The sequence below is a fragment of the Theobroma cacao genome, chromosome 7 (genome assembly GCF_053813885.1).
Source record: "Theobroma cacao isolate CCN51 chromosome 7, ASM5381388v1, whole genome shotgun sequence".
Taxonomy (NCBI): Eukaryota; Viridiplantae; Streptophyta; class Magnoliopsida; order Malvales; family Malvaceae; genus Theobroma; species Theobroma cacao.
The window spans coordinates 6,431,435-6,454,709 of NC_142645.1; the positions used below are offsets into that span (position 1 = coordinate 6,431,435).

Genomic DNA, 23,275 nt, shown 5'->3' on the forward strand with positions numbered 1-23,275 from the left:
GAAATGAGTGTTGAGTTTCTATTTCCCCTTCTTCAAATAAAAAAAAAATTCTAAATACTAACAATGCTACAATTTTATTACATTTCTTTTTAGCTTAATGTTTTAAAATATTCTTAAGTGATTTAAGAAAATTTAAATACATTTTTATTTTTCTATTAAGTTTGAGTCATTATATTCTTATTTTAAGTTAAATAATTAAGCTCTTCAATCGGCTATTAGTACTAGTCAAAAAGTTATTAATTTGTTACTTTGTATTAACATGGCTTGGATGTGTAAGATAAAAATGTTATGTGGTCATATTATCAGGCCACATCAGCATGTTACGTCACCATTTAGGACATTTCAATATCTTATTTTTAGCTAATTATAGTTCATCAATCGGGATTTTATTTAACTCAAAAGAAAAATATAAAATTTTAATTAAACATAATAAAAAAAATTTATTTAAATATTTTTAAAAAATTATATATTATATCTTTTTTTCTCTTTTCATATACCAATACTAGTTTCTCATTAAATTAATTTCTCCGTGAATAAAGAACATGATTGTAGAATAAATATGAATGATAAATTATCAATATCTATTAAATTAAAAGTTAACGACTACGAAAATAAAGCAATAAGGAAGAATATTATCATTAAAGTTACTCATAATTTTTTTTTAAAGGAAGTCACTCATAAGTTTTAAAGATATTCTCATTAACCGTTACCCAAATATTTAAATTATTATTTTATCAATAATTTAGAAAAATAAATACTTAAATCCAAAATCTTAATTTATTATTTTTTCAAAAAAATAATATTAATTTTTCTTCACATCATAGTTCCTGTAAAACCTTGTCCCCTTCTTAACAACTCAAGCATATAAAAAATACTGGTAATTTAAGTTCATCTTAATTGTGATAATTAATTTAATAAAAGTTAATTACACCCATGAACTATCAAAGTACCTATGAAAGCGATTAGCATAAAGTTAATATATGGCTCCATTTGTATTTTTTTTTATATTGGTTCAATATATGTGTTATTGAAATGATACTAACAAAAAAAAGACACGTAATAATATGAAAAGTGATGCCTACTCTACGCCATTTGGGGATTAAACTCTGCAGTGAACTGTAGATGCTTCCAGATGGATTGAGGTTCATTAAAACCCTTCAGGAATTGAAGATTGAATGGATGCGAAAGGCGTTCGAAGATAAACTGGTGGAAGGAGGAAAAGATTTCTACAAAGTCCAACATGTTCCTTCGGTCATATTTTTGAACAGTGAATGAAAATTATGCTCTTGGACAGGTAATATCTTAAGCTCTGTTTTAGAAATTGCTTGATCCGGGTAATTAAAACTGTTTTGCATACGTAATCCTATTTCATTTCTCACATGTCAAAATATCCAATCAAGGAGTCCTATTAGGATCGTGCTTCTCCTAAAATGAAAAAGTATTAATTTGCACCAATACTTTTTATTCATTGACAGGTAATTTGTAAGCTCTGTTTTAGAAATTGCTTGTTTCGGTAATTAAAACTGTGACGAGGAGTTTCAATAGGAATTTTAGCTTAAAAAAAGTATTAAAACTTTTTTTTTCCGCTAAGAAGACCTTCACAGATTTGTCATATTCAAGGCTGTTTCTTACTTGTTATGTTAATTAAGCCTCAGTATTTTATCAAGCGACTTAATACTTTGCAATGTCTCAAATTCTCTCAAGATTGTTAGGACACCGACGAAAGCCTAAATATATTCCTCTATGATTTTAATTCAACTGACAATTGATTGAAGACTCTGTTATTTGAATTTAGAAAGTTAGATAAGGCCTTAGGCACTTTCATGAGCACAAACAAATTCTCAGTCTAATTGATTAATGGTTTATAAACCATCTCACTCAATTTGGAAGTCTGAAACTGTGAGACTGACATATTTCAGGAGAAATAAGGGATTGTGGTCAGTTGGATTCGGATGCATCAACAAGGCAAGGCAAGATGGAAACTATTTCCATCAAGCTTTCTCAAACATGAGTGACAGCTGCGGCGTTTACATTTTGCTTTTATTTGATAATTTTTTGATTTAAAAATTGAGTGTTGGAAGCTAAATTTGATTCTTGTTCAGGGCTAGCTTTTCAAGTTTATGTAATACAATATAATTAAGAGGCAATAGAGATTAAAGTAAATCAAGTCTTTCTGTTATCCTAAATATTGATGCCTTAGGCCTTGAGCATAAATATATATTTCTTTTTCCCCTGCATTTGTTTCTTATTCATTTGCATTATTTTTCTTGCAGAGCTGGCTTTTATCTGAATTCTAACATGCTATATTGATAATCAAATCAAGTTCCATTAGGATGTTTCACATAATTTGAACCACTTACCATGACATATTTAACTTTTCTTTTTCAGGAAAGGAAGCCATTGGCATTTCTTCTTCTGCCCTACATGAGGGGACCAAAGATAGTTGTTCCAACACTATGGAATAATTGTCTGATGTGAAATTGTCTTGTACTATCTTGCATTGCTGTTGACATGATTGGTTTGCTATTATTTTCAGTTTTTTATTTTCAAAGTTGTAATATTTTCTGTTTTTATTGTAAGTTTGGGTTTGCTACATTTATATTCTATAGTTGTATTTTCAGTTTTTATTTTCAATGCTTGAAATTAAATAATATTTCGAGTTACATTTAATTCGCAGTCATAGTTACAATGGTTAGAACATGAACTTTTTGACATGCAATATTTGGATTAAAACAAAATATATATGGAATGATTTATGGAAATATAGTTGCTTCAAATCATAGACTAAGAAAAGCATATGATTCTTTCTATTAATTAATTTGCAATTATTTTCTTGTTCTGGTAATGGAGACATAGGGCCAAAAGTTATGCATTAATAATTCATCCTCTCTTTGGTGGAGGGAGAGTTACACTTTTTTACTACTAATGGAGCCTATATAGTTTATGCTTGCCTTGGTTGCCTGAGCAATTACAGGATTTTCATTGTGTATAGAAAACGATCAGTCCATTGTATACTATGGAATAATTGTCTGATTTGGTGTGACATATTGTAAAGTTGGAGATGTGAAATTCTCTTGTACTATTTTCTATTGTGTGGTGTTGTTGACATGATTGATGATTTGTTTGCTATTGTTTTTTGTTTTTATTTTTAAAGTTGTAATGTTCAAAATAATCATAAAATTGTTAGGCTATTTTTTGTTATAATAAATAAAGAGAAAAACCAAGGTTTTTCAATATGGTTTATGGGCAGGAATGATAGAGGAAAAAGAATTTACAATTATACAACTAAATTTTCATAAATATTCTCTTACTATGTTAATTTTTCACACTTTAAAAATAGCTTTTTTCCAAAAACAAACAAACGAAATTCTAAAATTATTGTTTCATTAAGTGATTAATTTTGATTTGTGGGAATGTCTCACCATGAAATAGATTATGAAATTCTTGGAAAATTGAATGCCACACCTTTAATTTGAAATTGATAGATCATGAAACATAATTTTGGTGAAATTACGCAATTAGTCCCTAAACTTTATTAAAGTGGTGAATTTAGTCTCTATACAATAATTTGTAAAAATTGAGTCTCTATACTTTCTAAAATTGACAATATTAGTTCAATGTGTTAAAAGTTTTTTGTTATCTATGTTGATATGATGTTTGATTGTATTGACATGATATTTTCTTACTAATGTGACAATGAATCGAATGACATTACAATGATGAAGTGACATTTCACGAACGATGTAATAATAGTGTTGATATGACGTGATCAAGCTCTAACATGAAATTTATAAATATGGATTTGAAGTTATCTAATGTAAGCTAATGGTTTTCAACAGGATTGAAAAAAAAAACATATTTAAAATGCAAATAGATTTTTGGGATTTGGGAGAAAAATGTTGTGAGATACAGAAGACTAGAATTTTTGTTCTTTATAATATAAAACAGTGAAAGCAATATTGTGAAACAAATAAAAAATGCCAAATTATCATTAACACATCATCATATTCAATGTCATGTTAATAAAAAATGTCTTATCAACATAAATAATAGAAAATTTTTAATACTATTAACAATTGGACTAACATTGTTAATTTTAGAAAGTATAGAGACTTTTTTTTACAAATTATTATACAGGGATTACATTCACTACTTTGATAAAGTACAAAGACTAATTTCATAATTTAACCCATAATTTTAAGGGTAAAATATCATAATACCTTTAAGTTTTAGTTATCATTTTATATGGGTCTATTAGTTTTCAAAATAAATAATCCGTCCCAAACGTGTAATGGCATTAATAGACAAATGTAAAATATCTAAAATACCCTTTTATCTCCACTCTTGTCCAAAAAAAAAAAATCTCTATACCCTCCTTCTCACCGGTCGACTACCTTGTGATTGGCAACTCCAACATCAGATCTGGTCGAGGAACGCCATATTCGGTCAGATTGTGCTCCTTGGTGCTCCACTCCCTTGGGTAGCACCAACCAAATTTGGTGCTGCCACCAAATCTAGTGCTCCTTAGGGGAGGGGAGCACCAGATTAGGCTCCTTTGGGGAGTGCCACCGGTCGCAGTGTGGCCGAGTTGAGAGATTTTTTTTTTTTTGCAAAAGAGAGAAAAAACTTTAAAAATAAAAAATTATAATTTATATAGTGATAATTTTTAAAATTAATTAAAATAAAATTATCTTAAAAATATTATTACGTCATTAAATTAACGAAAATATTAACGGTTGATTAATGGTTATATTTGTGTGTCCAGCAAAAGATATTATTTTAAGACAAATTGTAAAGTTTGAAAATTAATAAATTCGTATGAAGTTATGATTAAAACTTAAAAATATTACATAAACATAAATATTAGTAAGTTTTGTTATTGGTACATTCAAACAGCAAATAGTTGACCAACAATTTGGATTCATTACTTATTCTCTACTGTTCATAGATCATTTACACCTAACAATAATTTGTTATTACTTGCCATCTTCTTGAAAATTTGCAGCAAGAGACCTAAGTTGTGTCCCTTCTTTCTTCTTTTAATCCCAATTTTATGAAATAATTATCACCATAAGAATCATGAAAACACTTAAACCGCAATCATGGACCTTGCAAATGGCAACAAAAATGTTGCATAAAATATCAGTAATAAACATTGAAAAATGACGAAGGATGAAATCCACTGACATAGAATTTCATAATTTATCTGCTTTTCTTAATTCATTGACTCAGCTCTTTAATTCGAGCATGAAAGCATTTTTAATCTAAATTTTATCTTAATCTATTGAATCAGTTTAAATGTGCTAGGTGGAAGACACAGACATAAAATTATTTTAATCTAATGAGAATATGACATTTGTTTATTTATTGAAATAATCGTATCAACTAAATTTTCAATCTTCTTAACATTGTTTTTATTCACAGAGTGGTTACCAGTAAAAAGGAAAACAATTAGAGAAATCAATATAAAACTATCAGTAGTTGGCCCTGCACATGCGAACAAATTGTCAGAAAAAGTTAAACGACGAATGAGAAATATGCAATTTACCTCTAGACTGAAATTTGCTTCGATTCCTCCTGGTGGCAACTTCCATGGAAGTGGCAACGTATATTCGTTTCTCTTGTCTAACTTTGAACCTTTCTTAGCACTCCATTTTATTTCTCTGTGACCTTTGCTTCCCACTCCTTTTTCCTTGATTATCTATAAAAGACGCTCAGGCTCTGTTCTATTTGTATCCTCTTTCTTACCAGTACTTGATTCAGTATTTCTTTGCTATAAACACTTATTGTAGCAGGTTCTATAGTTAGCGAGGAAGTTTACTTCTTGTCATCTGCTAGGCGTTTTCTTCACTGTTGTTATCTATTCAAAGTGTTGCAGATCAAGCATCAGCCAATCTGGGTCTTGAGAGAGGTAATTTGTACTTCCGCTATTCCGTTTCTTCTTTGTATGCGTTCGCTTGCCTGAATCTGTTTGTTGGTTGGGATGACTTGTTCCTTATTCTCTGTTTGAGTTGTTCTATTCTTTTCTTCTTTTACAAAGATATTGGTTTAAGCTGCCATACACAGCTGTGAGGTTAATCTATTTTTCTTCTTTCACCAAAATTGAGGCACTTAATCTACTTTTCTCAAGCTGTGAGCTTGCTTCCGACGTAGTGAAGGGTCTCTGAATTCGGTCAGTGAATTATACTACAATATTTTGGTGCCACCCCTCGACTTTATCTTCACATCTTTGCAGTTTTCCATATGTCTTCAAAACTTAAAAATACTACAATAGTTTTGCAGTTGCATAAAATATTAGTAATAAATATTTTTTAAAAAAAGATAAAAGATGAAATCCATTAACTTAGAATTCATTATTTATCTGCTTTTCTTAATCCATTGATTCGGCTCATAAAAAACTTAGAATTCATGAATTCGCAGTGTGGCCAAGTTGAGAGATTTTTTTTTTTTTTTGCAAAGGAGAGAAAAAACTTTAAAAATAAAAAATTATAATTTATATAGTGATAATTTTTAAAATTAATAAAAAATAAAATTATTTTAAAAATATTATTATGTCATTAAATTAAAAAAAATATTAACGATTGATTAATGGTTGTATTTGTGTGTTCAGTAAAAAATATTATTTTAAGATAAATTGTAAATTTTGAAAATTAATAAATTCGCATAAAATTATGATTAAAACTTAAAAATATTAAAATATTTTACCTTAATTTTAGATATAAAATTATATTTATAAAACTACCATGAACTGGGACTTCCACTCATTTTCCAAGTCTTTCTTTTTCAATAAAATAAGAATGGTCATGGTTTCTTTGTCTTCCACTATCTCCGAATCTCCATGCTATGACTCTTATTTTGGTTTTTTTAATAATATTTCTTTCTTCCACTCATTTTCCAAGTCTTTCTTTTTCAATTAAATAAGACTGGTGACGGTTTCTTAGTCTTCCACTATCTCTATTTTAAATTCGAAAATTAATGTTTTCACACTTGACAGTTTCTTACTCTCTCCTTTTTCCTTCCCTCTATTCCCTAATATTTTTCTCATTTTATATTAAATATTCACTTTTTTATTTTTTATTTTACAACTTATATTTTTTGAGCCTAATAAAAACTAAAAGTTGTCAAGTTCATATTTCATATTTCAGTTAAGGACGACTTTGGAAAAATGTTTTCAATTTTGTGGGAGTGAATATTTTTTTAAAATATTTTGAAATAATAAGATAGACATTATATTTAAAATCGAAAAGTTTATATATTATTTTATTTATATAGAAATTAATAAAGACAAAGCAATCAACGTATAGGCCCAAATTGTCCATTGGCACCAACAAAGCTACCTTAATTTTGGCTGAAAGTGGAGCCTATTGTTCACACTAAGCAATTGAATACAAATGTCGTCAAACGATATGCTTGCATCTTGAAGAAGGGATGGATGCTCCACAAAACCAGGTCGAAGATAGAGAAAATCATAGCAAGGATCACTGAGTTGACACGACAATTGCAGACATATGGCATGAAAGAGTTAAGGAATGGAGAAGAGCCAAGTTCTTCTTACGAAAGGCATGAGTTAAAGCGGTCTTATCCTCATATTATTGAATATAATATTGTTGGATTGGATGGTGATATTAAGAGAATGGTCTCACTTCTTATTGATGAGGAAAGTCATAGCCGGGTAGTGTCAATATGTGGAACGGATGATCTGGGGAAGGCCACTCTGACTAAAAAGATTTACCATCATAGACAGTTTAGAAATCATTTTAAACACTTGGCTTGGGTATATGTCTCTCAGCAATGCCAAAGAAGAAATGTATGGGAAGGAATTCTATCTAGCTTTACCATTATGGGTAAAGAGGATAGGAAAAAGAGGGATGAAGAGTTAGCAGAGAAGTTGTTTAATTTCTTCAAGGATAAAAAATGTTTGGTGATAATTGATGATATTTGGAGCATTGGTGCTTGGGATAATCTGAAGTTGGGCTTCCAACGAGGGAGACAAGTAGCAAGATATTGCTTACTTCTCACAACAAAGAAGTAGCTTCACATGCAGATACAAGAGGTTATTTGCACGAATTGCGATGCTTAAAAGATAGAGATAGGTGAAAATTGTTTCAAAATATTATATTTCCTGAGAGAGATTCTCCATAACATAATTACTTACCATGACATAATTAAATTTCCTTTTCAGAAAAAGAAGCCATTGGCATTTCTTCCTATGCTCTTCATGAGGGGACCAAATGTAGTTGTTTCAACACTACGGAATAAATGTCTAAATATTCGGTGTCAGATATTGTAAAGTTGGAGATGTGAAATTGTCTTGTACTATCTTCTATTGTGTGGATTGTTGTTGGCGTGATTGGTTTGCTATTATTTTCAAAGTTGTAATATTTTCATTTTTTATTGTAAAGTCGGGTTTGCTACATTTATATTCAATATGCTGTATTTTTCAGTTTTTATTTCCAATGGTTGAAAACAATATTTGGAGTTACATATAATTAGCAGTTATAGTTACATATAATTAGCTGTATTTTGGCTCTACCAAATCCTCATTGTTCTGTTAAAATTATCATAAATATGAGTTGGGGTCAGTCTTCCACTCATTTTAAAAGTCTTTCTTGAGTAATAAATGTTTCTTACACTCATTTTCCAAGTGGTTGTTTTCCAATAAAGTAAGAGTGGTGATGGTTTCTCCGAGCCTCTATGCAATGACTCTTATTTTGGATTTTTTACTCCTCTTTCTTCCAACCTTCCTCCATTTATGAATGCTCTCTCTCTCTCTCTGGCCCAATCCCCACTTTTCACACGTTATGCACTTTTGTACTCTTTCTCATTTTAAATTAAATATTCACTTTTTTCTTTTTTATATTTTTCTAGTCCAATAAAAGCTAAACTGGTACATATTTCCAAACATACCAAAAAACTGTTTTTGCAGGATTTACATGGCTTGGTCTGATGTGTCTTCTGTTATCCTAAGGATTGGTGAGCTTCTAACTCAAGAGGCAACATCCCTATGGGGAGTGGAGGAGCAAGTTGATCGTTTGCAAACGGAGCTTAAATGGATGCAAAGCTTTTTAATAGATGCAGATGCTAGACGAGGTGAGAGTGAAAGCGTGCGTCTTTGGGTCTCTGAAATCAGAGATCTTGCATATGATGCTGAGGATGTCGTCGAGACTTTTGCTCTGAGGATCGGGTCCAAGAGGAAAGGAGGTTTTTCAAATGCCGTCAAAAGATCTGTTTGCATCTTGAATGAAGAATGGATGCTCCACAGGATCAGGTCTGAGATAGAAGAAATCATAACCAAAATCACTGACTTGACGCGACGCCTACAGACGTATGGGATAAAGGAATTAAGGGATGGAGAAGGGTCAAGTTCTTCCTATGAAAAACTAGAGTCGAGGCGATCTTTTCCTCATGATATTGAAGATAATATTGTTGGATTCAATGATAAAATTAAGGAATTGGTCTCGGTCATTATTGATGAGGCAGGAAGGACTTACCAAGTTGTTTGCATATGTGGAATGGGTGGTCTGGGGAAGACTACTCTTGCTAAAAAGGTCTACCATCACAGCCAGGTTAGAGGTCATTTTAATCACTTGGTTTGGGTATATGTCTCTCAGCATTGCCAAAGGGGAAAAGTTTGGGAAGACACTCTCTGTGGTCTTAAGATTATGGATAAGGACCAGGCCAAGAGGAAGAGAGAGGAAGATTTAGCAGAGATGTTGTTTAACTTCTTGAAGGATAACAAATGTTTGGTGGTACTCGACGATCTTTGGAGCATTCAGGATTGGGATAGTATAAAACCTGCGTTCCCAAAAAGTGAGACAAGTAGCAAGTTTTTGCTCACTTCTCGCAACAAAGAGGTGGCTTCACATGCAGATAGAACAAGTTACCTGCATGAATTGGACTGTTTAAATGAAGAAAACAGTTGGAAATTGTTTCAGAAAATTGCATTTCCTGACAGAGATTCTTCAGGTATACAATATATTTATATCCTTATTGAAATTATAGTAATTTTACCTTGAGTATTAAGGTGTTTGGCCCGGGCTGGATACCCGCTAGTGAACACATCTAGCTCCCACCATGTCAACCATATAAACTAAGTGAAGCGGTAGTCATATAATTATTAATGTCAAAAAGAAATCCATGAACGTGAACAAAAACTATTTAGATTAGCAAAAATAGTCTCACCATCTATATATAATTATCTGATTCCTAATTTGGTGTTGCAATTATTAAATTTTCTAGTTACTTTACAGGAAATGAAGTTGATGCAAAAATGGAAGAGTTAGGAAAGAATATGGTTAGACATTGTGGAGGGATGCCTTTAGCCATCGTTGTGTTGGGAGGAATTTTGGCTACAAAGAATTCATTAAATGAATGGCAACTGGTGTCTAAAAATGTCAAGTCATACTTGAAGAGAGGCAAAGGCCAAGGGGTTGAGGATGTACTAGAATTAAGCTATGACGATTTGCCACCCTATTTAAGATCATGTTTCCTTTATTTAAGTCATTTTCCAGAAGATTGCGAGATATCTGCAGAAAGGTTGGTTCAATTGTGGATTGCAGAAGGTATTGTTTTATCAAATCAAAATAAAGGAAATGGAGAGGAAATTGTAGAAGATGTGGCAGAAAATTACTTAATTGAGCTAGCAGAAAGGTGCATGATTCAAGTTGGAGAAAGAGATGCATTATTGAAGATCAAAACATTGCACGTGCATGATCTCATGAGGGATCTCTGCTTGTTAAAGGCAAAACAAGAAAACTTTCTCTGCATCATTGATCACTCAAGTGGAAATCAATTTCGAAAAGATATTTCCTCGTCCACAATTCGTGGAGTCCATAGAGTTGCCGCACATGTATTTCCTCAAGTCCAATGCATTAAAAATCCCCATCTTAGATCATTTTTGTTCTTCTTTGAAGTTTGGATGCATCAAACTAAAGCGCTTACAGACCCAAAGATGATAAAGAGGGTAAATTACATTCTAGAACATAAAGAGAATCTAGACCTAGTTTCCTGTATCTTCATACTTTGGACAAAATATATATTGTGGAGATCTTGGACATACATGTTCAACAATTTCAAATTTCTCAGAGTCCTATATTTTGAAGGAAGAGTTGATGACGCGGGAATCAAGTTACCCTGTGATATAGGTAATCTAATCCACTTGAGATTCTTGTGTTTAAAGGATTTAAGTTTCATTATGCCAAAGTTGCCAGCATCTCTAGGCAGCTTAAGGTGCTTGCAAACCTTGGATCTAAGAGTTCAAAGAATTGTATATCTAAATGGAGACGTTGGTGGACCTATTCATGTACCTAATGTAATATGGAGGATGAAACAATTAAGACATCTTTATCTCCCACAGCATTGTGACCCTAAGACCAAGTTGAAGTTGTGCACTTTGAGAAACCTTTTAACGCTTGTGAACTTCAACACGAGGAATTGTTATGTTGGAGATCTTCACAACATGATGAATCTTAGGGACTTGCAGATATTTGGGTCATTCCATATTGAAGATTTTGAGGATTTGGGTAAGAATCCTGCTATACTTGGGAATAATAATATTCTTCGGTCTTTAACCTTAACTATTGAGAGTATTGAAATACCAGACCCAAGACATTTGACACACCTCATTTTCGGATGTGCTAATATTTATGAGTTGAGGTTAGTTCTAAAGATAGGGAACTTGCCAGAGTACCATCACTTCTCTTCAAATATTGCTTCTATATACTTGCGTATCTGCAACCTTGTTGAAGATCCAATGCCAACATTAGGAAGGCTACCTAACTTAAGGATTCTCAAAGTCCGTGAGGATGCCTTCACTGGAAATGAAATGGCTTGCTCTGCACAAAGTTTTGCGAAGCTTGATTTCCTAAGCATATATCGGCTTCACAATTTGGAGGAGTGGAAGGTGGATGAAGGAGCCATGCCTGCTCTACGCCATTTGGAGATCTTTGAATGCAAGAACCTGAAGATGCTTCCGAATGGATTGAGGTTCATTACAAACCTCCGGAAATTGGAGATTGGATGGATGCCAAAGGCATTCAAGGATAAACTGGTGGGAGGAGGAGAAGATTTCTACAAAGTCCAACATATTCCTTCTATCGTATTGGAAAATTGTGAATGAGGAATTATTATCCTTGTCAGGTAACTTTATAATCTCTGTTCCAGAAATTGCTTAATTGTAATCTAGAATTACTATTGTTTTGCATGTAGAAAACCTATTTTTAATGTCATTTAGCTGCAAAAATATGTGAAATTGATAGTTTGTTTTTCACTAAAAATCTTTACTTAAGATTAAGTGCACAGGTAATTGGCCTAGGAGGTTAACCTTAAACTAATAATTTAACTTTTAATATTTACTGTTATTATTATTACTATATTTTTGAATGGGCACAAGTCTAATGTTGTCCCCAGACGGAATTGTAAATTTCATTCTACATTCTATTTTTTTCTTTATTTTTATGATAGAAATTTGACATTCTATTTCTATCTCAATTCTCAATTCTTTATTTTTATGAAATTAAAAAGTCAAAGTGTGATGAATAGGTTCAGATTATCAATAAAATTAAATAATAATACATAAAGTACAATTAGATCACGTTAAAGTGCTTTTTTTTTATATTATTACAATTTCATTTTTAAAATTTATTTTTCTTTGTGAGTACGAGTGACATGATGTATTTTAGTATTTGATTTAACAATAAATACATGTATTTTTATAGTGAGAGAATTGGATTGAATCTTTCTTAAAAAAGGAAAACATACTAAAGCGATGCACACAAAACAGTGAAACTGACATTCTCTTTTACAGGGTGTTGTGGCCATTGATTCATTCGGATATTGCATCATCAAGGTAAGGCAAAATGGAATCTGTTTTGAACTAGCCTTGTTAAAACATGGCTGACAGCTGCTGCATTTCAATTTTTTGCATTGCTTTTTGATAATCTTTTGCTTTAAAAATTGAGTTTTGGAAGCTAAATTGGTATCTTGATCATGGCTCGCTTTACAAGTTTATGTACAATGATACAATACAAGAAATAGGCAAGAAAGATCAAAGTAAATCATGTCTCTTTGATATGTACACAGAATGTTAATGCCTTAGGCCTTGAGATAAATCAGTTGTTCTCCTATATATATAAAATCTGGATATCTTTTTTTCCCCTGGACTGGATTCTCTTTCATTTTCATTGTTTTTCTTGCTGAGACTGCCTTTTTATCTGAATGAATTCTAACATGCTACATCAATAATCAAATCAAGCTCCCTTGGGATCTTAAACAGCATTTCATCTGCTTCCATTCTTTTCCAGGTGAAGAAGCCACTGCCATTTGTTTCTGCTCTTCACAAGGGGACCAAGTGTAGTTCTTCCAACTGTGGAATTGTCTCTAATTTACTGTCTGATGCTGTAAAAGTTGGAGACGGAAAGTTGTTTTGTTGACTTGAGATTGGTGTGTTGTTGTCTTCGTAGTTGAGACTTGAGACCTCTTATGGATTTGTTTTTATGTTATAATTAAAGACCTGAAGTGACTCATATTTGTGAATAATCCTCAAAATTATCTTCACATGTGATGTTCTTTTGTTTTTGTTTTCTTTTCATTTTTCTCTGCTATGGCAAATAAAGTATTGAGAGTTTTTTAATGACACTAAAAATTATTAGCAGTTATAAAATTTATAATTAAATGTAATTGATATATAGTGACCAATTTTAAAAAATGAGTGTTAAGTTGCATCTAAATATTTAGTTCATTAATAATTAATACACGATCTCTTACGCAATAAAATTCAAATCTTTATTTTAAATAAAAAAATAAGTGTTGGGTTGCTATTTTCCCTTCTTCAAATAAAAAAATTCTAAATACTAGTAATGCTATAATTTTTTTGCATTTCTTTTTGGCTTAATGTTTTAAATTATTTCTAAATTATTTAAAAAAATTAAAATAAATTTTTATTTTTTATTACTTTTAAACTATTATATTTTTATTTTGAACCAAATAATTAAACTCTTAGATCAATTAATTATTACTAATCAAAAAATTATTAATTTATTATTTTGTGTTTACATAGTTTTGATGTATAAGTTAAAATATTATGTAATCATATTATCATGTCACAGACATTTTATGTCACTATTTAAAACATTTCAACATCTTACTTTTAATTAATTATATTTAATCAATTGAGTTTATTAAACTCACAAGAAAAATATAAAAATTTAATTAAACATAATAAAAAATAAAAATTTATTTAAATATTTTAAATAATTTTAAAAAAATTTATATATTATATCTTTTTTTATTTTCATGTACCAATACTAATTTCTCATTAAATTGATTTCTCCGTGAATAAAGAAAATGATTGTAAAATAAATATGAATGATAAATTATCAATAATCTATTAAATTAAAAGTTAAAGACTAGGAAATTAAAGCAATAAAGAAGAATATTATCAGTAAAATTATAGGAAAGTTAGTCATAATATTTTTTTTTAAAAGAAAGTAACTCATAAGTTTTAAAGATACTCATTAACCGTTACCAAACATTTAAATATTATTTATCAATAATTTAGAAAAATAAATACTTAAATCCAGAATCTTAATTTTTTCTTTTTCAAAAAAAATAATATTAATTTTTCTTCACATCATATTTCCTCTAAAACCTTTTCCCCTTCTTAACAACTCAAGCATATGAATAATAATGCTAATTCAAGTTCATTTTAATTGTCATAATTAATTTCCATTTATCAAAAACATTTTCTTTTTTTGTTTGGAAATTCAATTATCGAAATAAAAATTAATAAAAGTTAATTACACCCATGAACGATGCAGAATAAAAGAAAAAGGAAAAAGAAAGGGAAGGAAACCCAAAAGAGAAAAAGGAAAAAGGAAAATTTTGTTAAACGAATCTTTCGTTTTCCTCTTCAAAACCTTAGGGTTCTCTCATTTATTCCTTTTCTTTTGCTTTCCCTTTCTCCAATGGCGACCCAACAGAGCAATGCAGCAACAGCTACAAAACCAGGGCTAAGGAAACCAGTGTTCACCAAAGTGGAGCAACTGAAGCCTGGGACAAGTGGCCACACTTTGACTGTTAAAGTGCTCTCTTCCAACGTTGTCTTACAAAAGGGTCGATCCGTTTCCCAACATCTCCGCCAAACCCGCATCGCCGAGTGCCTTATTGGGGATGAAACTGGTTCCATAATCTTCACAGCTCGTAATGATCAAGGTATCTTTTAAGTTTTTTGAATTTTAAATGTCATGTCTTTTTATTTCATTTTATATAAGGATTTTTTTTCTTTTTGGTCTTTATGTGTGTTTTTTAATGTGAGTTTTTAATAAATATGTGGTTTATGTGGGTATATTTTGTGAAATGTGGTTTCTTCATATTTGAGTGTATGTAAAAAGATGGTTTTTTTGTTGTATATATGTGGTTTCGTTATATAAAAAGATGGGTTTTTTTATGTGGGTTTTGAATGAGTATGTTTTCTATATGCGTGTTTTGTGAAATGGGTTTTGTTTGTTTGGTGGGAAAATGGAAAAATGAGAGGGGAAAAGAGGGCGATGGGATTTGATGGGGAATGTGGGGATGAGGGTTTTAAAGTTTGGGGGACATAAAAATTATTGATGTTTTTGTTTTACTTTGTTTCATGCGCATCATGTCGGAAATGGATGTAAGAGAGAGAATAAAAAATGGATGGAAAATGAGGTGATTGGAATTGGGAATGAAAGTTTTGACTTTTGGTGTTTTGATTTTTGAAGCGCCTGTGTGTGAACAAGGTTGTGTATGTTGATGAGAATATGGATAAAAAAGTGGGGGAAAGGAATGGAGTATGGGCTCCTGGTGTCCTGCTTTTTGAGATTGGTATAGAAGGAAATTAAAATAGAAAATGTAGTTAACTTATATCAGAATGAATGAGCTTCCTAATACTTGCGAAATTGTTTTTGTTATGTGGGAAAATTTGAGGTGAAGAGAAGGAAACAGAGACGATCCTATTTAATGCTTATGCTATATAATTTGGAAAATGGGAAGTTCATAACTTCAATCAAGCATATTTAAGGGTAAAACATGGAGCTTTTGTCCTGGCATAGTTTACCATGCAACAGTAAAACCATGTCCTTACTTGAATCTGCTAGTGGTTTGCCCTTCTCTCCCTTACATGGTGCTCGCTAGTGGTTTGCCTTTCCCTCCCTTACATGGTGCTTGCTTCTTTAGTAGTAAATACTTCAACCAATTCTGTGAGGAGGTAACCTATTTCAGTAGCTCCTTAAACCTATTCTATTGGGGCAAGCTGTTAGCTTACCAAATCAAATTAGATTTCTTTGTTCAGAATTTAGGTTATAATAGTAATTTGTTCAACATGAAGTGACTAAATTGTTATATGATCACTACAATCCAGCAACATTAACTCTCGTTCAATTCTTTATGGCGTTCTTGCCTTAATAATGAGTGATTGGCATTTTCTTCCCTTCTTTTCGTGTGACAGAGCAGATAAGGAAAACAGAGGATTGAAATTACAATTTTTCTTTTTGTGCGATTTCTGTTCTGGTTGTGAAAGAAAAATGAATGGAGATTGCATTAGTCAAATTAGCTTAACTAAATCATCTAATTGGGTGCAGCCATTCAGTTTAAAAGTTTTAATGCTCATGGATATTGTATTTCGTCCATCTTTGTTCTCATTTTGGGTTTCATTTTTTGTTTCTTAGATTTGGTTAGAGGTTTTTATTGGTTTAAATTGTTTTATTAGCTGCATGTCCACTTTGATGTGTTTAAACTATATGGAAAGGAAGAGAGCTGGCTTCTTGGTAGAAAGTTTGGGCTTTATGTTGTCTTTTGTTTGAACTCTGAATTAATTAAGAGAAAAAAAAAAAAGACTTCTATGATTATAGATTTTTGAGTAATCCACTTGAAGTTCAGCCCCAGTCAACCGTTCTTTAACGTGAATAGTTTGTTAATTATGATTATGGAAGATCTTAAAGACTTAAGCTAGATTCGTAACTATGTCTCCAAAGTCAGTGTACTAGCATCGTAACTGTTGGGCAAACTCAAGGCTGTAAGTTGTTATAACCTTCACTATCGACAAGTGTGGACATTCAATCTTATAGTTGCTTCTGTTTTTCTATTTTCATGGTTGCTTAATAAGGAAAGTCTGTTAACAATCTTCCAGGCTCTGTTTTGATAATAAATTATCTCTCATCCTGATTTAAAACACTTTAAATTTAGAATTAAAGATAAAGGTAGATACTTGTTTGACAAATGAACATTCACCATCCCTATGTTTTCTAAGCCTTTAATAGCATATACTGCTGTACTGAGGAATATGCTAATGCTACTTGATGCAACAGTTGCACTAGGTACATTATAATGTGCTAAGAATCAGCTGTGGGGCCTCTTTTTTCTTTTTCTTCGTAATGTTAATTTGCTACACTCGATTTTGGTTGTGTGCGTTGTAACACTACTTTCAAAGATGGATTGTATTTGTAGCTTTTGCAACTTTTGGCATTCTCTGTTTAGTTGCTCAGTTACTTTCATCTGCATTTTGCAATGAAAGATATGTCATTGGGCCAGTAATCCATTGGTCTTCTGATGATTGATGTAAATCTGAAATTTCATTTAACATTCCACTTTGCTTATCATAACTTATGCTCTAATCTAAAGTAATATATGTATGCACCATGTGTTTGCATATATGGTGCAATATATGGAATGTGGTAAACCGTACTGCAACGACAGTTTGTGTTGTTATCAAACCACTACTTAGGTTCATGTCGTTTGTGAGGATTAATTTATACATATTCCACGAATTTCTTGATTGGGTAGAACTTAAAATAAAAGCATCGTGCAAAGTGCTCTATATGGCATGTGTAATGTAAGGTTTAATTATTTTACCCAATTGCAGTCTTCCAACTTGTTTCCGTTGTTATATGTATAGTTGATCTGATGAAGCCGGGTGCTACTGTTATTCTCCGCAATGCAAAGATTGACATGTTCAAGGGATCCATGAGGCTAGCAGTTGACAAATGGGGGCGTGTTGAGGTCACCGAGCCTGCAAAGTTTGTAGTGAAGGAGGACAACAATCTCTCTCTAGTTGAATATGAGTTGGTGAATGTGGTTGAGGAGTGACAAGGTCTCATAGCATTCTATATCTATAGAAAAAGAGTAGCTTCAGAGTTCTCAAAAGCTGTGATGGGTGGGTTTCATCTAATTTTATGGTAATGTGATATATTTTACTTCGTGAATGGTATATGTAGTTTGGGTGGTTAATAGATATGACTAAACCAAAAGTTATGCAGTCTTTTTTGTTTAATATGGCTATAAGAAGTAGGATTTGTTAGGTATTGGCAGAAACAGCTTGGAACTCTGCTTAGGTTGGAAATATGAAAATGTTAATGATATATTTTTTCTGGTTTAAATTTTAATGCTTATGTCTAATTCTCAATCTTTTTGTTTATGAAACATTATTTATGTTGGCAGTATCAAGTATAGTCAATTGGCACCTGAGTATTTGTTTCATTAGTTGATGCATAATCCCCTGTCTAAAGAGCAGGGTTCGAATCTTCTCTCTCCTAATTATAAAAAAAAAAAAAAAAGTATAGTCAATTGCTTTGCTCGATGGAAATCAACTATTGGGATGATTAACCAAGTTGGGATTATCTCAGAAATTTTAACAATTGTTACAGTGAAAATAGAAATGGTGTGGATTTAATTTCATTGTTTTAAGTGTTTCTTAGTTTCAAGTCACGAAACTCTGATTAGGGTTAATATTTGATGCACTAAAACTGTATCTATATCTTGTTAGGTTGTCATAAGGTATCATTTTATTATAAAAGTAAATTTAAAACTTTGAAAGATTTAAAAATAAATATTGATATTTTTTAAAAAATACATAAAAAATAAAAATATTTTTTTTCCTCTCTCTCTAATTCAATTTCATCGGATCTCCTCTTCTTTTTTCGTTGAGAGAAATAGGGTTTCTTTTCCGCATCATTGGAGTTGCAAAGTCTCTAAGAATATAAAGATTTTGATATTTCTCTTGGAGACAAATCAAAATTATTTGGATGTGAAGTGTTAATTATCAACAATCTAATAAGAGTAAACTCTATGTATTTTACCATTGATGGGTGGAGACAAGAGTCAATCTATTCTTAACAATGTGGGTGCCCATGGGTTTTGACTTTAACCAAAGAGGGATAAAGAAAGCATGATAAGAGAGCAATTTTGGCAGGACTTACTGTATTACTTATTGTTTCCTGATTGATTTTATTGAACCTAATCAATCTCATTTCATGGCAAAGCTGCCTTTGCTGCAATTTCCAATTATGGCTTAGCCATAACTTAACTGAGAATCAAACTATTCCAAAAGAAGTAGTATCATTAATTATAATGATAGGGCCTTTAAACTCAAATCGTCAGTCAACCTAAGGAAAAAACGAAGAGGAAACAATGTTTATATATTTTTGTGGTGCAAGGAGGATGGAGTAACAGGGAGAAGGGAAATTGTAATGAAGTAAAGAAAACAAGTTTAAGATCTTCATGGTTTCTACAATCGTTTGTCTTGCAGCTTCTACCGAATGAAGATGGAGTTGACAAACATGGGCTTGATTGTAATCTGTCTTTCATGAAGTTTTCAGATTCCAAGTGAAGAATGTGTTTTGCAAGATGATTGTTCTTCATTAGTTCAATCCAATCAATGAAATCAAAAGCTGCCTATTATAACAATGATTCAACTACATATCTTGTTTCTTCTACTCTCCATGAATCACTCTTGAAATATTACTCAGAATCCCCAGTATAATCCTGCAGTCTTTACTAACAACAGTCATCTCATCAAGGATCTTATGGGGCACAACAACCTTAGGGTTCTTCTTAAAAAGGTCGGAGCAAAAATCAATGAAAGGTCTAACATCCCGAGTAATAGCTAGCTTGGCAGGATCGGAACCTTTATCCCTAAGCACACGTCCGGCGCCATCTATATTATCGCGAGCCACCAGAAACCTCCACCAACATGAATCAAGAAGGTCATGAAGTGCAGGATCCTTTGTGTTGGTGTACAGGTCATTGGTATCAGTATACAGTTTATTCGCATCGCGTGTACCGCAAGTAATCGATATCGATGCCAAGCCCCTAACATCAGCTGTCTTGCTCTTCGGATCGCTGTGGAGACAGGTCTTGCAGAGAGTAGGGTGTGGTGTTTTGTTGCATACGTTAATGATTGTGGCTTCATTAGAGGTTGCTTGGAGGCCTGCAAAGTGAAGGTTAAGGTTATGAGGGAGAGGGTGAAGAGGCAAAGGCTGAAGTTGGTCATTTGTTGATGATATGTTGCCCTAACTAGAACTTTTGCCTTTGTGTTTTCACTTGGTGAATGAAAATTTCTCTAGTTTGCAAGAACTTATATATACTGCTAGAGGCTTTCCTTCTATGAATAAACAACTAGATTTTTACCCTTTTTGCTTTTGATGTAATTGTCCTTTACATGGCAATGGAAAAGATCATAAATATGCACAAACATGCATAGAAATATATAGCTGTGTTTATACTATTCTTAATGCTATTAATTATTACTTATGTTATGAAATGATTGGTATTTTGGGGAACTAAGTTCATTTTTAGAGTATATAATGCATATTTTCTAAGATTTAATCAATAAAATATGGTTTTTCCATTTTAGGTGTAGATGCGCATTAATTGTTTTTATGTTGCTTAGTGTTAAGGTGTTGTGGTCTTTTATTTATACTTAATCTCGATTTATATTTTGTGTTGGTTTCTAAGGTGTTGCAAGTGATGAAATAGCTTCATTTTTGTTTTCTCGATTTAATTGGTTCAACTACAGACCTATTTATGTGCCAATTTATTGATACGTAATAGCATTGGTTTTTGTTTGACCGAAAAATAATTATGAACTACCTATTATTATACCCATAATTATGATATATTTACAAATATAAAAGACGTAAAAGGAAAATACTTGAGTAAGATAAGTACTTATAAAATTCAATTTAGAATTTAAATAGAAGCATTCTCTACCTTAAAAAAAAAGAATTAAAACTTTGAACCCCTCAATTTAAAAATTTATTGGCTAAAAAGATTTAGAACATAGGTGTCATATGTTGGAATATGCTATAACTTATAAGCAATAAATTTCATTTTGCCTAACTTACATTTTTGGGTTTTCTCCTTTGTCTCCTTTAATTTAGTTGCTTGCTACTCTAATGACTTATGGTTTTCATTTAACTTCATTTCTTTAATGTTAATTAAATTACTTATTTATTAGTATTAAATAGATGTGTAAATTGAAATAAGAATTTTAAGAAAATTTGGTCCTATATTAGATAGGAAATTAAGATGAAAAAGAAAAAGTAAAGTAACTAATTTGATCCAATTGTATTTTCATGGTTTCACCTTCCTCTTTTTTTTTTAATTTCATTCTTTTTATGATCAACCTTAGTAGGACAATGGCATGCTATTATTTTCCATGGACAAACATGTGAACAACAACATTGCAATATAAATAGAGATCTAAGTAAATACCTTAATTAACATTTGCTTACTGTTTTTTATGTCAAATTGAAGTGTTCAAATTACAACAAAATAATGGTTCATTTTAGAAAGAAAAGTCAATCTTCCAGCTGGTCTTTCGGCAACAAAAATAAACTTTTTAAGGTCGAAAATGAAAGCCCTTGTTGTTGCGTGATATCAAGAAAATCAAACCACCAAGACTCGAATAAACAGCAAATCAAATATCAGTCTAAGGGTAGATCCTAAACCAAATCAAGAAGAGAAATCCTGTAGATTTAATGCAAACTTTACCGGAATCCGAAAACAGTCATAATTTCTTCCTTAAGCCACAGATACATATACCAATCTTTTAAGGACTCATGTGGTTCATATCAATGAATCTGAGGAGATGTTGAGAAAGCTTTAGCTAGGAGTAGTCATGGCAAGTTGCAGGCCATTAGGGTTTCTACTAGGGCTGCCCTTTGCTTTTCTTAGTTTACTTCTCTCCCTCATCGGGGCTATCATTTGGATTATTGGGTAAGTTTTCACTTCCATTTTTCCTCTCATTTAGTCTTTATTTATCTTCAAATTAATGTTTGTTTCTGGCCTAGTTTGTATGAACTTGGAAAATCTTACTCCCAAGTTCATATAGGTTTCATGGTTCATTTATCAGGACACTGCTTCAAGGCTTGTAGCTCTTATAATTCTTATTAGTCTTCATACAATGCTTTAAGAATATTTATATAGATATAATTTCTACATAAATTTCTCCTTATAAAAGATGGCAAAAATTAAATTATAAGCAATTGATCCAGAAACTAATTGATTAATGTTTTGATATCCTAAGATTGAATTGTTTCTCCACAACTTTTTATCCATTATTTCTATATTCTTAGGCAACTTTTTATGCTTTGTTTTGGGTGTAGCTTTAATCTAACTTTGGCGTTGCTAGTTTTATATTTTGAGTGTGATTTAAGTCTGATTCTGGTGCTAAATGATTTCCCTTTAATTTGTTTTATTTTATAAGGTGTTCAAACAGTCTTAAATGAATCCATTTGATTGAAATTTAAAAAAAAAAAATTGATTATTACCTTCTCCCTGCTTAAATGATTAAAAGTTATTTTCTTATATTGCATAAATGAATATGAGATTTAAATGTTCAAATTAAACTTGGGGAAAAAAGCTTTAATTAATTTTTTTCTTTTTTGAGGATTAATAATTAATTTATACAATTAAATTTGCTAATTTTTTAGTGAAAATTAAAATTGGCAGGTCAATATTCAGTTGCCTGTGCCCCTGCTGCGCATGTTGTGTTCCAATAGTAGATATGGCAATGAGCATTGTGAAGCTTCCCGTGACAATAATTCAATGGTTTATTGATCTTATTCCTTGTTGAGCCTTTTCTTTTTTTATTTTTTATTTTTTTATAACTTAGTTTAGTTTCTATATGTTGCACTGTCGGACTAGCTAGCCTTTGAAAATTTTGGTACATTATTTATTTTCCTTTTCCTTTTCCTTTTTTTCTTTTAATTGTATAAAGCTGTGAAAACTGTTTTTTGAGTCAAATTAGAACAGATCAAAGAGAGAAGTAACTGTTACATTTCAATACCAAAATAAACTATAAATGGTGATCATTCGAGTGTAGCCTTTTATTGAAACAACAAAAAGTTTATTTAACACATTACAAAAACAAAAACCCTTTTCCGACAACTAAAATTTTCATTAAAAAAAACAAAATTTCATCAATCATTATTGTATATTGTTATTAATTTTATGGATAATAGTTCCATTCCATCCA

General features: G+C 31.3%; 3 protein-coding genes across 3 annotated transcripts; all 3 read left to right on the forward strand.

The window, feature by feature from the left end:
* The first annotated feature begins 8,890 nt into the window (after positions 1–8,890).
* Positions 8,891–13,556, forward strand: LOC18594075 (putative disease resistance protein At1g50180). Its single transcript, XM_088807829.1, has 4 exons — positions 8,891–9,966; positions 10,251–12,138; positions 12,806–12,847; positions 13,302–13,556. Exons 1-2 carry the CDS (start codon positions 8,934–8,936, stop codon positions 12,116–12,118), a joined length of 2,901 nt encoding a protein of 966 aa, XP_088663955.1. The 5' UTR covers positions 8,891–8,933; the 3' UTR covers positions 12,119–12,138; positions 12,806–12,847; positions 13,302–13,556.
* A 1,251-nt stretch (positions 13,557–14,807) lies between these two features.
* On the forward strand, positions 14,808–18,139 carry LOC18594076 (uncharacterized protein At4g28440-like). Its single transcript, XM_018124524.2, has 2 exons — positions 14,808–15,210; positions 17,915–18,139. The coding sequence occupies exons 1-2, from the start codon at positions 14,811–14,813 to the stop codon at positions 18,103–18,105; spliced, it is 591 nt and encodes a 196-aa protein (XP_017980013.2). The 5' UTR covers positions 14,808–14,810; the 3' UTR covers positions 18,106–18,139.
* A 3,725-nt stretch (positions 18,140–21,864) lies between these two features.
* Positions 21,865–23,043, forward strand: LOC108662735 (signaling peptide TAXIMIN 1-like). Its single transcript, XM_018124252.2, has 2 exons — positions 21,865–22,014; positions 22,750–23,043. The coding sequence occupies exons 1-2, from the start codon at positions 21,917–21,919 to the stop codon at positions 22,871–22,873; spliced, it is 222 nt and encodes a 73-aa protein (XP_017979741.1). The 5' UTR covers positions 21,865–21,916; the 3' UTR covers positions 22,874–23,043.
* Positions 23,044–23,275: the final 232 nt, after the last annotated feature.

Excerpts from the sequence above, each read along its gene's own strand:
- LOC18594076 (XM_018124524.2), top strand. The coding sequence starts at position 14,811 with ATGCAGAATAAAAGAAAAAGGAAAAAGAAAGGGAAGGAAACCCAAAAG. Across the intron at positions 15,211-17,914 it reads CACAGCTCGTAATGATCAAG|TTGATCTGATGAAGCCGGGT; the intron begins GTATCTTTTAAG and ends TTATATGTATAG.
- LOC18594075 (XM_088807829.1), top strand. The coding sequence starts at position 8,934 with ATGGCTTGGTCTGATGTGTCTTCTGTTATCCTAAGGATTGGTGAGCTT. Across the intron at positions 9,967-10,250 it reads TCCTGACAGAGATTCTTCAG|GAAATGAAGTTGATGCAAAA; the intron begins GTATACAATATA and ends GTTACTTTACAG.
- LOC108662735 (XM_018124252.2), top strand. The coding sequence starts at position 21,917 with ATGGCAAGTTGCAGGCCATTAGGGTTTCTACTAGGGCTGCCCTTTGCT. Across the intron at positions 22,015-22,749 it reads GCTATCATTTGGATTATTGG|GTCAATATTCAGTTGCCTGT; the intron begins GTAAGTTTTCAC and ends TAAAATTGGCAG.